At 46.2% G+C, this 13755-nt stretch overlaps 1 protein-coding gene across 2 annotated transcripts in view; it reads left to right on the top strand.

The window, feature by feature from the left end:
• Positions 1-13755, top strand: part of STK11 (serine/threonine kinase 11) — a 117356-nt gene that overhangs the window by 30892 nt on the left and 72709 nt on the right. For both annotated transcript variants that reach the window (XM_032970689.2, XM_032970690.2), the window contains exons 3-6: positions 3779-3868; positions 5421-5553; positions 6846-6982; positions 13472-13599. In XM_032970689.2, coding sequence (XP_032826580.2) covers positions 3779-3868; positions 5421-5553; positions 6846-6982; positions 13472-13599 — 488 coding nt within the window. The remainder of the gene's footprint in view (positions 1-3778; positions 3869-5420; positions 5554-6845; positions 6983-13471; positions 13600-13755) is intronic.

Raw genomic sequence — 13755 nt, 5'->3', positions numbered from 1 at the left:
AATTCACATTGCTTATGACCAAATCACCCAGAATGTTAAGTAGGCTTGAGCCCGGATTGTGTTTGATGAGACACCGCCATTCATAATAAACTGCTGTTGTGTAGGCTTCTGTCTTACCTTGCTCTTGGCATCGGAGAGCAGTTCACAAACATCGTTTGTACGTTTCGATTTAAAGCTTTCGTGATTGCAGGGATTCATATTATTGTTCTATTTTTATTATTTTACTATTTCCCTTCTACGTGACTTCACCGAAAGAACCAAGAATATCGTTTGTACAGTCATTCCTCGTTTAACACGGTAGATGTGTACCTAAAAAGTGTCGCATTAAAGGAAATGCATTAAACGGGGAATTACTTGTATGTATTTGTGCCAGGGCATAAATAAAAACCATGCAGATTTGAATCGATGTTGCTCTATAAAAAACAGCCTGCAGTCATCCCATGGCAGACAAAAGAAGTGGGATAAGGGTATGCCGCCGCGTACTGTGGTTGTCGACTGCTCACATACTGCGTTATAACAGTGCGCATTCCGCATTGTGTGAAAAGTAGTCCCTGGTAGAGGAACTGCATGCAAGTGAACATGCTTCATGTGAACACGCGTTAAGTGAGGTCTTGCCGTTCTTTACTACGTTCCCCATGTCTGTGCTTCCCACGTTCTGCAACCCACACTGACCACCTCCGATTAGCATGGTTGGCTACGTACCGTGCGAAAGAAGTTCAACAAACATACATACATACATGACCGGCGTGCTGAAGTACAGCATGGCCAAATATCTTCCACGATCCACACTGCATGGGGAGGCCCTCGTGCAGCATTGGATGGATAAAGGGCAATAGACAACCATGTAGTTCACAATAGCCCAGCAATAAACTTCAATATATCAACACGCTCGTCAATAGCAATGCCCTAAAAGGACATTTTTGTATATAATATTATATAAATATATTAATTGACGTCTATGGCACCGGACCCCCTTGATAGCAGAAATAGGCTATGGTGTCTGCTACGAAGAAGGGCCAGTATCCAATCATCACCTATTACATATTGTTTTCGTTTTAGAGGAATGTTATTGACGAATGTGCCGAGTTTTAGTTATTTGTGCTTATGTAGCACTGCCAACGCAGTATGAACACTTTTTCTTGTTGGTTCACTTCACCGTATGAGATGACTAACATGACGGTTCAGAGCATGAAGGTATGCTCCTCACTAGGGCTGTGGTTTTAGATTTCATAGCCATTCCCTACCACATCGTGAGATTTCTGGACTTTTAATTGCAAAAAGATTGATGCATTTGATGATTTTATTCACGTATAATTTATAAAATACGTATTCATCTCCCCATTGTTTCTGACCATTTTGAACGAACGGCCATGTTAATTTCAGCAAAAGTGTGCTGCCAAAGAAGGGGGAGCCTCTTGGTGTATGGCCTGGGGTGTCTCTGCAGCATGCGCAAAGGGCTTAGACTGACGTACAGTTTCTCACAACCGCAATCCCTTCGCGCTCTCCCCTCACCTTACGCCCGGTGTCCATTTTTAGCCGTGCATTGTGTGTTTTTTATTTCCCCCTTCATAAACACCACTTGCAAGGTTGTACTCGCAACGTCCTTTCATCGTTCCCTCCGCTCGTCGTCTGTTTAATATATTGTTTAATGCGTGCTGTGAGGAAGGGCCATTTTCTGAAACATTGCCTTTCATATACTTCTTTTTAGTGCAGTGTTATTGATTACTGCTAGTTTTTGTTGCTGTTATTTGTGCTTGTGCACCATTTTCAACGCAGCAGCATCACCACCCCCCCATGCCAGGCACCCAGGAAGTTAATTTGGGAAAACCAGGTATCATGTAAGGACCAAAACCGAGTATTGTTTAGACTTGTTCATGCATTGAAATGTGTTCTTTTTGCATTAGATTTTACGTGTAAGTTCCATACAAACATTAAAAAAGCACTTTCAATAATTTTGTGCATATCAGTATTTAACAGGCTTTACATAAATGTAAATACACGTTTTGCTTTAATATTATGCATGTGCCGCTTTGGCAGAGCACTTGACTGGTCCCAGATATAGAGATGTGGAATTCCCATCACTGACTCAATGATACCAATAAGTGATTCAACATTTCAATATTTTATTCAAGAAGCGTGCCAACACTTGCTCACGATCCTGACTCGAGATGTCCCTAGCCGGCTGTTTTTGTGTGAGAGGCACGGTTTAAAGTAGGCCGTAATAGAACAAGGAGCGAAGCGGTCTTCTCAGCCTACGCCCACTCGTGTATAGCCTGTGTCCTGGGCTTTGCTAAATGAGAAAAAAAAGTATTTAAAGGCAAGGTTAGGCATGCCGTCATATTGCCATAGCGATGTCGCTGCAGCCAATCCGGCACTGCGGATTCCAGTTCCACCTGGGACCGCGTGGTGCCCACAATGCCCAAAGATTTGCAGACTCAGGATTGGACTCCTCAGCCACCGCCAAACGTTATGGACATCATCCTCGAACCCTGAGGAACTGCCGACAACGATGACGCTGCAGTGACGTGCTCAAACGAATGGCGGTGGCGGCATGAAAAGAACTTGTGACTGTGAATTTAAATGTTGCCTTTCTCACTGACAGAGGTTGAAACCGGTGTCAGACAGCCTGGCATATGTACTCTTAAGTGGAGCCAGTGTACGTGGGTTGCCTCCTCTAAAAGCAGGAATAGTGTAGAACTGTATTCGGCTTGGGTGGAGAAGAGTGCACCAGCGCTCAGTGCTCTGGCCACTGAAATTGTTTGCGACAGTTTGGTTTCTGTCGCAATCAACAAACTAATAAGTGCTACAAGAAATTACCAAAGTAGCGCACTGCTTGTAAAGTGGACAAGATCTTGATACATTTTTAAAAAATAGGCCATTTGATCCCATAATTGATCCCAAACTAAATCTTGAAACGTGTCCTATTTTAATTATGTATTTGAGGTCTCCTCTGAAAAATATATTATTATTCTGAAAGTGCTCACAATTGGCTATTTCCAGGAGGAGATGTAATATAATTGTTGATTGTATTCTGTCTGTTGAGAGGTTCATTGTAATAAGGGTTTAAAGGATGATAACAGGGGACTTTCTATTCATGTCACTACAAAGGGAATTGAGGAAAAGGTCTTTATGTTAAGTTAATCCAACCTCCGTTTCCTGCCCCTAAGTAGCTGTGCACTTCAGAATACTGCCTCCCTCCCGTCCACCCTGTCTCCTATCACTGCTCCCTCCTATCCTCCCATCCTCCCTGTCTCTTGCCACTGGCTCCTTCCTATCCTATCAGGAGCAGTGATGTGTGTGCACTATAAATTTTCCCTCTGCTACAATCCTGGTCACAGCTGGTTCCCCTTAAAGTTCTACCTTCAGGAAGTGAATGAAGTCATCACAAAATGCTACTTACACAGTCATACATTGCCATCGCTTTAGTTTTTGAATGCTTGTTATGCAAACCACTGGACTTCTTTATTCTTAAAGAGTTAGCAAACTCCTTTGTCCACGGAACGTGTATGCATTTACTACACATCCCTTCTACGTGACTTTACCGAAAGAACCAAGAATACGTTCAAAGAGTTGAACGATTATAAATATGCTTAGAGAGCATTTATTTTTCATGGTAGATCCTGCAGCTACCCTACTAAGTCTTGATCTTGCAGTGTCCTACCGTCTTTGTTCCTATTCATTGGTGGCCCCTGGGGCGCCGCTCCGATGCTCGACTCTAACCTGTAAAGGCGCGGCGACTGGATTCCGGATTGCATTGCTCCCTTGACGGCTCGTGCACGTATATGGTCATGGAGTACTGCGTGTGCGGCATGCAAGAAATGCTGGACAGCGTTACCGGAAAGAAGTTTCCCATCTTTCAGGCTCACGGGTAAGCCCATGGATTTTAAGAAGTTGGATTGTAAGCCCTCTCCTTGCCGCCCATTCACACTGGGGGGGGGGGGGGGTGGGAGGGGTGGCTTACACAGTGGTGGGTTGAGTGGTTCAAAGGTTTAATAATGGCGGTAGCACAGCTGTCTTTTGCATGAGACCAAACCATTAGTGATTCCACATTCAATCACTGCATATGCAGTGATTGAATGTTAAGTTTTTTTATGTTGAGTTTTACCAAGCGTCGTACGTGGAAATTGCATATCTCAATCGCTGAGGGACCACGGACCATCTAGGAGGCAGCCAGATTGTGGGCCGGTGCCAACACTTCCCCAAGATCTGCAGTCCTCTGTGTATATTAATGTTTTAAACCAATTCATGGGTGTTTATTAATTTAAACGACCCACAACGCATCCTTAAATCTGGACAGCAGCCACCTCAGCCATCCAGCCACCTTTGGTAATGTTTTCTCAAGTGACCGCATCGTTTGAGAAGCAAATTATTAAGTAAGTTAATACCTCAGTGAACTTTTGCTGGTAGGATGGGGATGGTTTAGTTTTATTTGTATGTGTTTGGGTGATTTGTTTACATTTCTTGAACTTTGCACTACTATCATGTTTTTATGCTGTTGTAACATGTATTACCCACCCCGACTGGAAGTCTGTGAAAATAACTTGATAGCTCATCAGATTCCTCAAGGCAAAATAAATATTCGAATTATAATTTACATATGCATAACAAATACGGTGCACAAATTAGCCTGCTGTGATGAATTTAGTTTAATCTGTCTTCTGATGATATTTTCATGTCTTTGGACCACAGGTTAGCTTGGGATATTCATATATTTATAAAACTTCTGGAGCCTTATTTGTGGTGCCATGCACGTGGATCATGTGTTTGGCAGAATGTACTTGTTAGTGGCATAGCTGTTGTACTTGGCTGCCATCCTGACAACATGGGTTCTATTTCATTCAGATCCTAAGATCCACTCAGCCTGATATGGTTGCCAGCTACATCTCTGTGGCTCTCATCATTCCTGGGTGTATATGTGTGGCACTGCCCACACCACCCCTTCGTGTGTTCCAGTCATAATTCGTGCTCATGTATGGAATATAAATCTTACAGTTTTTATAAGCCAGGGGTCGGCAACCAAAATAACAATGAGCCTTTTTTTCGAATTCGGTACAAAACTCAATATTTTCAAGAGCCGCAATGCATGTGAATACATATATACATTACGCCATGAATCAGTCCGTAAAGAGCCACATGCGGCTCCGGAGCCGCAGGTTGTCAACCCCTGGTATTAGCTAAGAGAGGAATCTTGTCCACATGATTATATCAGATGATAGACATAAAAACCACTCTGTACACAGCTTAAATGAAACCGCATTGCGGTTTTGGTTAGAGATGTGGGACGTCTATTGAGGTGCCTACGTGTTATCGTCGTGGGTCATTCTGCGATGCGAGCCTACTAGTTGCTTGCCAACAGTACCTACAACCCTCTACAGCTAGAACAAGGGGATCTTCACCTTGTCTCTGTGTTGTGGTGGCAGGTATTTTAGTCAGCTGGTGGATGGCCTGGAGTATCTCCACAGCCAGGGCATTGTCCACAAAGACATCAAGCCTGGGAACCTGCTGCTCACCACGGAGGGGACCCTCAAGATCTCCGACCTGGGTGTTGCAGAGGTGCGCATGTGCGCACCCGTGACCTCTCGCATGATCGCACTCGGCACAGTGTGAGGTGCAGTCTGGCGTAGTGGCGCAGTAAATGGCAAGATCACCACTGCGCCCACTTTTAAATCACCGATTCGTAATATTGATTTTTTTTTTGCTTAGGCCACGTAATGGACTTGCCAAATTTGTGTCATTAAGACCGTCTGTCACCCGACACTGCCAAGCCTATAAAATTGTCGTGTGTGCGCAAGCGTTTAATGCGCCAATTATAGATACGGCAAGAAAGGTATGTTACATACAGTTTGTTGCTTGTCTGAAGACTCTTTAAGTCCGTAAACATTTTTATTTTAGCTGTGGCTAAAACATTGAGGTTCATGGGTAGCCGGTGAGAGAAATAACTCTGCATTACGTTGTGCGGCCCTCACGGGAATTGCTAATTGTTAAAATTAACTAAGCAACTGAGTTTAACAATGCTCACAATAAAATGTAAAATGAGATGCGACATTGCAATTGAAACTATGTCAAACAGGACAATATCCTTCTGTATCTTATTCTGACTTCCTGTAAAAACCCATAATGGGGATCAGTTTATTCATTGGAAGACAACAGGTGACATCCCACAATACTCTGTTGTTGATCCTGGAAGGATGACGTGCCAAGCTGACCATCCAGCAGGATTTGAGCTTTTTCATGTCTGGGTATATCTGCCACTCAGCAGATATAGCCAGATATACCCTCATGTCAATAAACTGACCGCTTTCTGGGAAGTTACTACTGCTTGTTCTACGGAAAGACTGTTCTCAGTGATGGAAATGTGAAATTTACATGGCAGGCTCAGGAATACCAACGTAAATAAATGCTACTCTAAGGATCGTTTGAGTTTGGAAACACGATGATTGTGAACTGGATTTTGGTAATTAATGAATGATATTAGGTATTTCTTGCATTGATTGCTAGGTTTAGACCATCAACTGGCTAACCTAGGAAATATGGTTTAATTGCGCAAGTGAGTGAGTGTATGCATGGGTCTGCTCTTGAGCGAGTCGAGGGTGGGCAGGTGCGCTTGTGGACAGGCGGCCGGGCAATTGGGTTGTTTGGCGAGTGAGTGAGCGATAAGAGTTGGCGAGCGGGCAGTCGTGTCGGTGGGTAGGTGGGTGAGTGGGTGAGCAGACAGGGTGGGTTGACGGTGGGGTTGCTGGGTGGGTGAGCGGGTGATTAAGCAAATTAGTTGGTGGCTAAGTGAATGGGTGAGTCGGTCAACTAATAAATGGATGAATATGCGTTTTATGTATGTATGCACACAGGCACTGGACGTGTTTGCGCTGGACGACACGTGCAGGACGAGCCAGGGCTCACCCGCCTTCCAGCCCCCAGAAATTGCCAATGGCCTGGAGACGTTCTCCGGCTTCAAGGTGGACATCTGGTCGTCGGGCGTCACCCTGTGAGTTGGTCCTGTCCATGGCAGCTGTCATCATTCAACACGAGATGTGCATTTGCTCTTGCAGTCTCTTACCGACCTGGTAGTCTATTGCCTTAAAGATCCCATCACCAGCTGGTCTATTGGTGTATTCTCGAAGCTCGAGACCCAAACAGAGACTGACCTATCGTTCGGAATTCTGCGGAATTAATGCCGCAGAATCCCGTTCTTAGTTTTAGGCCTCGGGCGAGAGGAATCTGCCATGGCATCATGACATTATGACACGTTGCCTGCCCATGGACAGAGCCCACAAATTAGACTTTGATTTGTCTGCAACAAAGATAAAGACACACACATGTGTGTTTGTGTGGGGAGCGGTAGTATAGCAGTAAGCCGCTGCACTACTAACCTGGCGACACGTGTTCGATTCCTGCTAATGGCCAACACCAGTGACAATTGTCTGAACCAGTCCTGGGCCTCCCCTAGGTCAACTTAACCTTAAATGAGTACCTGGTGTGGTGTATAAACATCGCCACTAAGGGAGACAACGGCAGTCGGGCGTGGTGTTGACCAACCACCCCCTCGTGTACTGTGCCGGCCTAACAGTGCTTGACCCAACAATCTGTTCAGGCTATTCAGGGGATTGATGTCTTTGTTGTGGTGTTGGTGAGGCAGGCATACAAAGCAGTGAACAATGTCGTTCAGGATAGGTTGAGCCCCTGTCACTCATCTCCATCAGTGTCCCTGAGCCATTGTTGGATAGGTCACATTCTCATGGTGGGGGCTCGTCTCTTCTTAACATGAACACTTGATTTGCCAAAATGTGGTAATGTTTACTGGGATGATAGTGATGGTGGTGATGATGAAAACAAAGGAGAAGATTACAGTAAAAGTGTTTGTGATGTCACTGCAACTTATTATAATTATAAATCATGATTATTATAATACTCAAGCACGTGTGCATTTGCATGAATCCGAGTGCGTGTGGATGTGTGTATGTGTTGCGTGTAATATATGCATGTTATGCTGTTTGTGTCTTCTTATGTTTGCTTGTATGAGTGTGTATCTTGTTGTATCTTGTGCGGCTGTATGAGTGCGTGAGTTTGTGTTCATGATGGGGCAGTTCTGGAGAGAGTGGAGAAGTTTCCTTCCTTGGCCAGTGTGCTTATTGACCAGCTCTGGTTTGGCAGCCGAGGTCTCGCTCTGACTCAGTCGAGCGGCATTATCTTTTCATCAGCTGCGGAACGCTGTGTGAAAGCTACCTGGTCTGTTGCTCCACACAAAAGGTTTAAGTCTTGTCGGCCAAAGTTATGCCCTCCCTTCTCTATGCTTGCGAAACGTGGAGCCCTCTACAGGAACATCTGCGCTGGTTTGAAACATTTAGGCTTGCCTGCCTATGATCCATCCTGGGTTTAACCAGACTGTATTGTGTGAGGAGTTAACAGATCCTGGAAAGAGATAGATGTAGTCCCATTAGTGAGCTACTCCATTATTCGGTAAGTGAGGCTGCATTGGTTGGGTCATGGAGCCCGCATGCCCAGCCACCGCATGCCCATGCAGTTTTTGTTTGGCTGGATAGAGGGGATAAACATGTGCCGCACGGGCGAGAGAAGAGATGGACTAATGTGGAGTTGATTGGACTTGCCGATGCCTGGTACCAGTGGTGTCAAGATCCGCCTCTGTGGAGGAGGTTCTTGAAGAATGCTGCGGGGGAGTTGGAGGCAGTCGCCCTCCAACAACAGCGGAGGGCAGAGGAGCGATGCACATGGCAAATGGAGCGCCGGGCAGCTAAAGTGTAAAGAGTTGGCACAGCGGGGAGCACAGTTGGTGCATCTACCAGTCATCTCAGCCAACCCATGGCTCCTGGGTCTATTCTGTGACCTTCCAGCGGGCCTTTGACACTTAAAAGCGGCCTCAAAGTGCACCTAGCATGGCACAAGCGCCATGATGATATCTCCGCCACTTAGTGTGTGCGTGTGGGGAGTGGTAGTGTGATGATACAAGGCCAGTTCCCTAAGTTCGAATCGCGCTCACAGACAACATCGGCGGTGAATATCTGAAATGTTCCTGGGCCTCTTATGTCGACTCAGCCTTAAATTAGTACCTGGTGAAATTTGTAAACAATAGCACTGGGGAGACGAAGGCAGTCGGACGTGGTGCTGACCACACCTCCCCCTTGTCCACTGCGCTGGCCTTCATACGTGCTCACTATCAGTACTGTCTCCCATTGTCTATGTGGCTACATGGGGGATCTTTTGTGTACATATTTATCAGCTGTACAGATTGGAACAGTCTGTAATGGGAAGGATCCACCAGTAATGAGATGGGGCGGCTCTGCCAGAAAGTACTTAAAGCTTTCACAGGAGGAGGCCTAGGCAGCTGCAGTTTGGACGTAGCAGATACTGCTCACGTTTGGCGCGGAATGCAGCATCAGGCTCGCGCTCTGTCCCTGCTGGTGCTGCTGCTATACCCTGTCCCCACCCGCTCTGGGTCCCGCTGCCAGGCTGACTGAGCCACCCTAGAATAACCGGACTCCACGCGGCCGGGTCTTTAACAGCCGATAACATTGACTCGTGAAACACCCCTTGTGTGATATTTTTTTCTAGAGTCCACCAGAACCACACAGGCCATCATCGCCATTACATATATCAACAGCAATTTTCCATATCCTCAAAGGGCATGTTGTTGGCATGATGAATGTCAAAGGGGTCTGTCTAACTACAACCTGTAACTGTAACTTATCGTAAGCAGGTGGTTAGAGTCAAATTCACACGAAACGTCATGGATACGGTGATTTTTAGTTAAGGGGGGGGGGGGCTGGTTTGTGCTGTCTTATGTATGTATGCATGTGTAATGGTTCGACAGAGGCGCACACACTCGTATGGAGGCAATACTATTTATTTAACACAACTGCAATACAACTGCAACACACACACTATAAGGTGGTGACCACCGTCTTTATCTCGCTAACATTCGAACACTCGGGTACTACTCAACGTGGCCAAGCCAGGAGGGCTTCTGCTTGGCCACGACGACTTGAGGCTTCTGTCTTCAGTCTTCATGAGGCGTCTTCATCCTGGACACGAACAGTCCCCCTCTGCGTGCGGAGCCCGCTTATATGCGCCTCGGCGTGGCCGGCCACACCCAGGCCACGCCCACCTTCTCGAACCCTTGGGAAGGCTCTGCTCCCCGACCACGTGAACCCAAGGTCCCCCTGGGGCCCCTCGCCCCCACCTTGATCCGGTCACGTGTCCGGTCGGGTTCACTCAGAGTGCCACGGCCTGACACGACCCCCGTGGCACTCGTCAACAGCCTCCACACTGCGCGACCCGGCAGTAACGTCATTCGTACCGACCCGACATAGCAGTGACGTCATGTGTGTACAGACCCAACACGGTAGTGACGTCATATGTCACTACACATGTATGTATGCATGTATTTATGTACTTTCAACTTCTTTAGCACCGTACGTAGCCAACCGTGCTAATCTGGCCCGAGACTTACATTTCTTTGAACAACTGCCCAGATTTGCAACGAGGGTCTTCACATTGCTGACGTAGTTAGAACCACGTGATAAGCCACTTCGTTGAGTTATCATTCGTGGCCAGCTCACTTCTGAAAAGGAGCTACATAGCTCAGTGGGCCTTACCTGGTAAAATAAAAAAAATATTTGAGAGTTTAGTTTTATCCTTTCAGCCACTCTCTGCCACTTGTGAATCTCAGGCTTGTATTGGTTACTCTCAAGCCACACTTTCCCGTCACGGTAAAATCAGACCTTTAAAGGGAATAGTGCACCGAATGGCGTCAATTTTCTGTTTGGTCCATTGCCTTAAAATTATACGTGATTTGGTCTTCGCTTTGTTTTTGCCTTGTAGTTAAATTGTAGCCATGTCGACTCAGTTAGTGGAGCCAGGTGGTCTTGTGTTGACTCGCATTTGGAAGGATGCGAGTTCAAATTCTAGTCATGGGTCAACTCAGTCTACACCGCTAGGAGTCAGCAGAAGTCTTTACATGAATGGACTGGGCCCTGTCATGAGAATGTGGAATTTACACTACTGGCCACTGATGGAGATGGGTGGGATTCTGCCTTTCACTGAAGTCATCCAGATTGCTTGTAGTTTTTTGTAAATTTTTACTTCAAATGATGAACATTTTCACTTGGCTTGTCTTGCAGCAAGACGAGATTTGGGTAAATTAGTCGTTTTATTTTGTATTAACTCCATCCCTTAAATTTATTTGATAATGGAAATTGTCATAGTGGCCGTTTAAGTCCAACTGATATCATAACTGTGTGTATTGCATCTCGATCTAATGTTCTAATTATGGCTGAAGGGATAGCTTTTCTAAATGATTTTCTATCATATGGTTGACCTGTTAGGAACCACATTTTAGAGAGCGTGATGTGTGGCAGTTTATAGTGCACACAGAGAAGTCCGTTGCATTTATTCCAAATTTACTTTCATTGCATCGTGATAAGATGCCCTCCTGACTGGCGGCATGCCAAGATGTTATATTTTAACATCTTGGCAGGGTAGTCCTGTACATATAACCATTTTTGTGAAATCAAGAAGATGTCATAACCACTGGCTTGAAACGTAGGTTTCCGAAGGCAATACAATGATCCATATTTGTTTTTGGGTGAGGTCACGTCGTAGTTTTATGCCAAATATCTTGTCATTAACCCTCCTACACCTGACTAGATTATCACTTTTATACAACGATATTATGTATACATGCCAATATATTAATCAAGTTCTGACCAAGAAAGCTCAACCAGTGCCTTCAGAGCGCTCAATTTCCCGAGTTCACCACGTGATTTAGCTCAAAGCAGTTGGAGAGAAGCATCGCCGTACCACGTTGATGTTGAACTCAGTCTTGACAAGTCTCAAGCCACCGGTGAGGAGGATTATCGCTCAGAATATGATCGGCACATTGGCCATGTGTACATAATAATTGTGTGAACATGACAACCGTGTCGGAGGGTGTGGTGGCACTAACAGCATTGGATCGGAGCCAATGCTGTTCGTGCCACCACACCTTGCCATTGCTTTCTTCTATCTACCAGATCCCTCAGCTGCTGCACAGTATGTGCCTGACCTTCGCCGCGTGTGTTTATAATATTGCACCACCTGGCTTGAGGGCTTCTCTTTGGTCGCTATCCCCTGGGTGCCACCCCAATGCCTTTTGGGTGCCATGCCATTGCCAGCCTCGGTAACATGCCCTCTTACATGCTGCACATTTGCATCAGCCATCACAACCTGCTCTTATCAAGTCCACAATGCTTTGTGCCACGTTATCTTCCAAACTTCCAAGTGGATGACCCATGAAATCTATAGCATCCTCCAAATGGAAGATCCTTATCGTAGGAGATGGGCACTGTCATGGGTAAGAAATTAAAGTTGGTGGCGATAGCAGCTGTAAGCCTATGGTCGTGGGATCACGAATGTAAATCTCCCAAAACAGATGAGCGTTGAGCAGCCCAAAGACACCCTTGACAGGGTAGTGGCACCCTGGGTAATTCTAGCATTACCAGAGACAGGTGACCTCCAAGATGACACTAACATCCACAAATACTGGAAGAGAAGTACCTCATGTTCATTATCTGACTACCACAGCGAAAGGCCACTTCATTGAGATGCGCAATCCGTGACAGCATAATTGGGCATACAGTCTAAACAAGAGCTCACTACCTTCTTGAGCAATGAATATGTGGAAAGTGGCAGGGAAGCAAGTGAAACTCCATCCCGCTGCATGGGAAATGTGATTCTGACTGCAGATGCATCCAGTTCGTTTCCCGGTGTTTTGCGACCAGCACCCTCCCACCTTGGCGCTGGAATTATTGTTGCTAGATGATGTCCGAGCTGTGGTGTACGTGTGACATGTGTGCAGTGACTCACTGGTGCATGCGTAGCCGGCTATTTGCGGAATTTCACTGACGCACCTGGTGTTCCTGCTGTGAAGCAGCCTCCTCTCCCTTCCCCCTCACCTCCCCACCCCACGGCTGAGATCTCTTTGCAAAGCCTTCGTAGCACCATAGCGTGGGCAGGTGGAATTGCGTGTGAAAAATGTGAAGAATGTTCATGCATTTCAGAGTTACTATTAAAATCATGTGCTGGGCTGCAGCAGGCATTCATGTACGCACGAACATTGTGCGTTCATTGTGCAAGCGGCAAGGTCTGCACTCTGCTGCGTTTCACCGAGTTTCTGTTTGACTCCTGTTGGGGTTTGATTTTCATGTCAAAGTTAACCTATTGCTTTGAAATGTGACCATCCTTTTTTTTTAAAGTACATCTTAACTGAACTTCATCCTTTGCTGTGCCATCACTCCTGCTAGATCTTGGCCGTTTTCAATCACCTCTATGATGACAACTATTTTGTCTGCATAAAGCAGCGCGTGTCACTGGGTCTGGAAGCCCGGTGTCCCTTGTGGGCATTGCACATGCCGTTTGTGTGCGGTGTAAATGTGACCCCCCGTGTCCACTCTTGTCCCGTGTGGTGGGCGGTCTCTTCCAGGTATAACATAACGACGGGGGTGTATCCCTTTGAAGGGGACAACATCTACAAGCTCTTTGAGAACATCGGCAAGGGCGAGTACACAGTCCCCGAGGAGTGCGGCACTTTATTAACAGAGCTTCTGAAAGGTGAGACGGTCCATCTACTTGTAAATAACGATAACACACACGCACGCCCTTGCTTGCACCAGGAGTGTGCACACTCAGCAACGCGCATATCCAGACACTACTGCACACCTGACGGCTGAGTTAAGAAAATTCAGTTGCGTGCAACTGAATCGCGTA

The sequence above is a fragment of the Petromyzon marinus genome, chromosome 44, assembly GCF_048934315.1.
Source record: "Petromyzon marinus isolate PM22_M1 ecotype Great Lakes invasive population chromosome 44, UKy_Petmar_22M1.pri1.0, whole genome shotgun sequence".
Classification (NCBI taxonomy): Eukaryota; Metazoa; Chordata; class Hyperoartia; order Petromyzontiformes; family Petromyzontidae; genus Petromyzon; species Petromyzon marinus.
The sequence above is the reverse complement of the archived record's forward strand: the minus strand, read 5'-3'. Positions and strand labels throughout refer to the sequence as shown.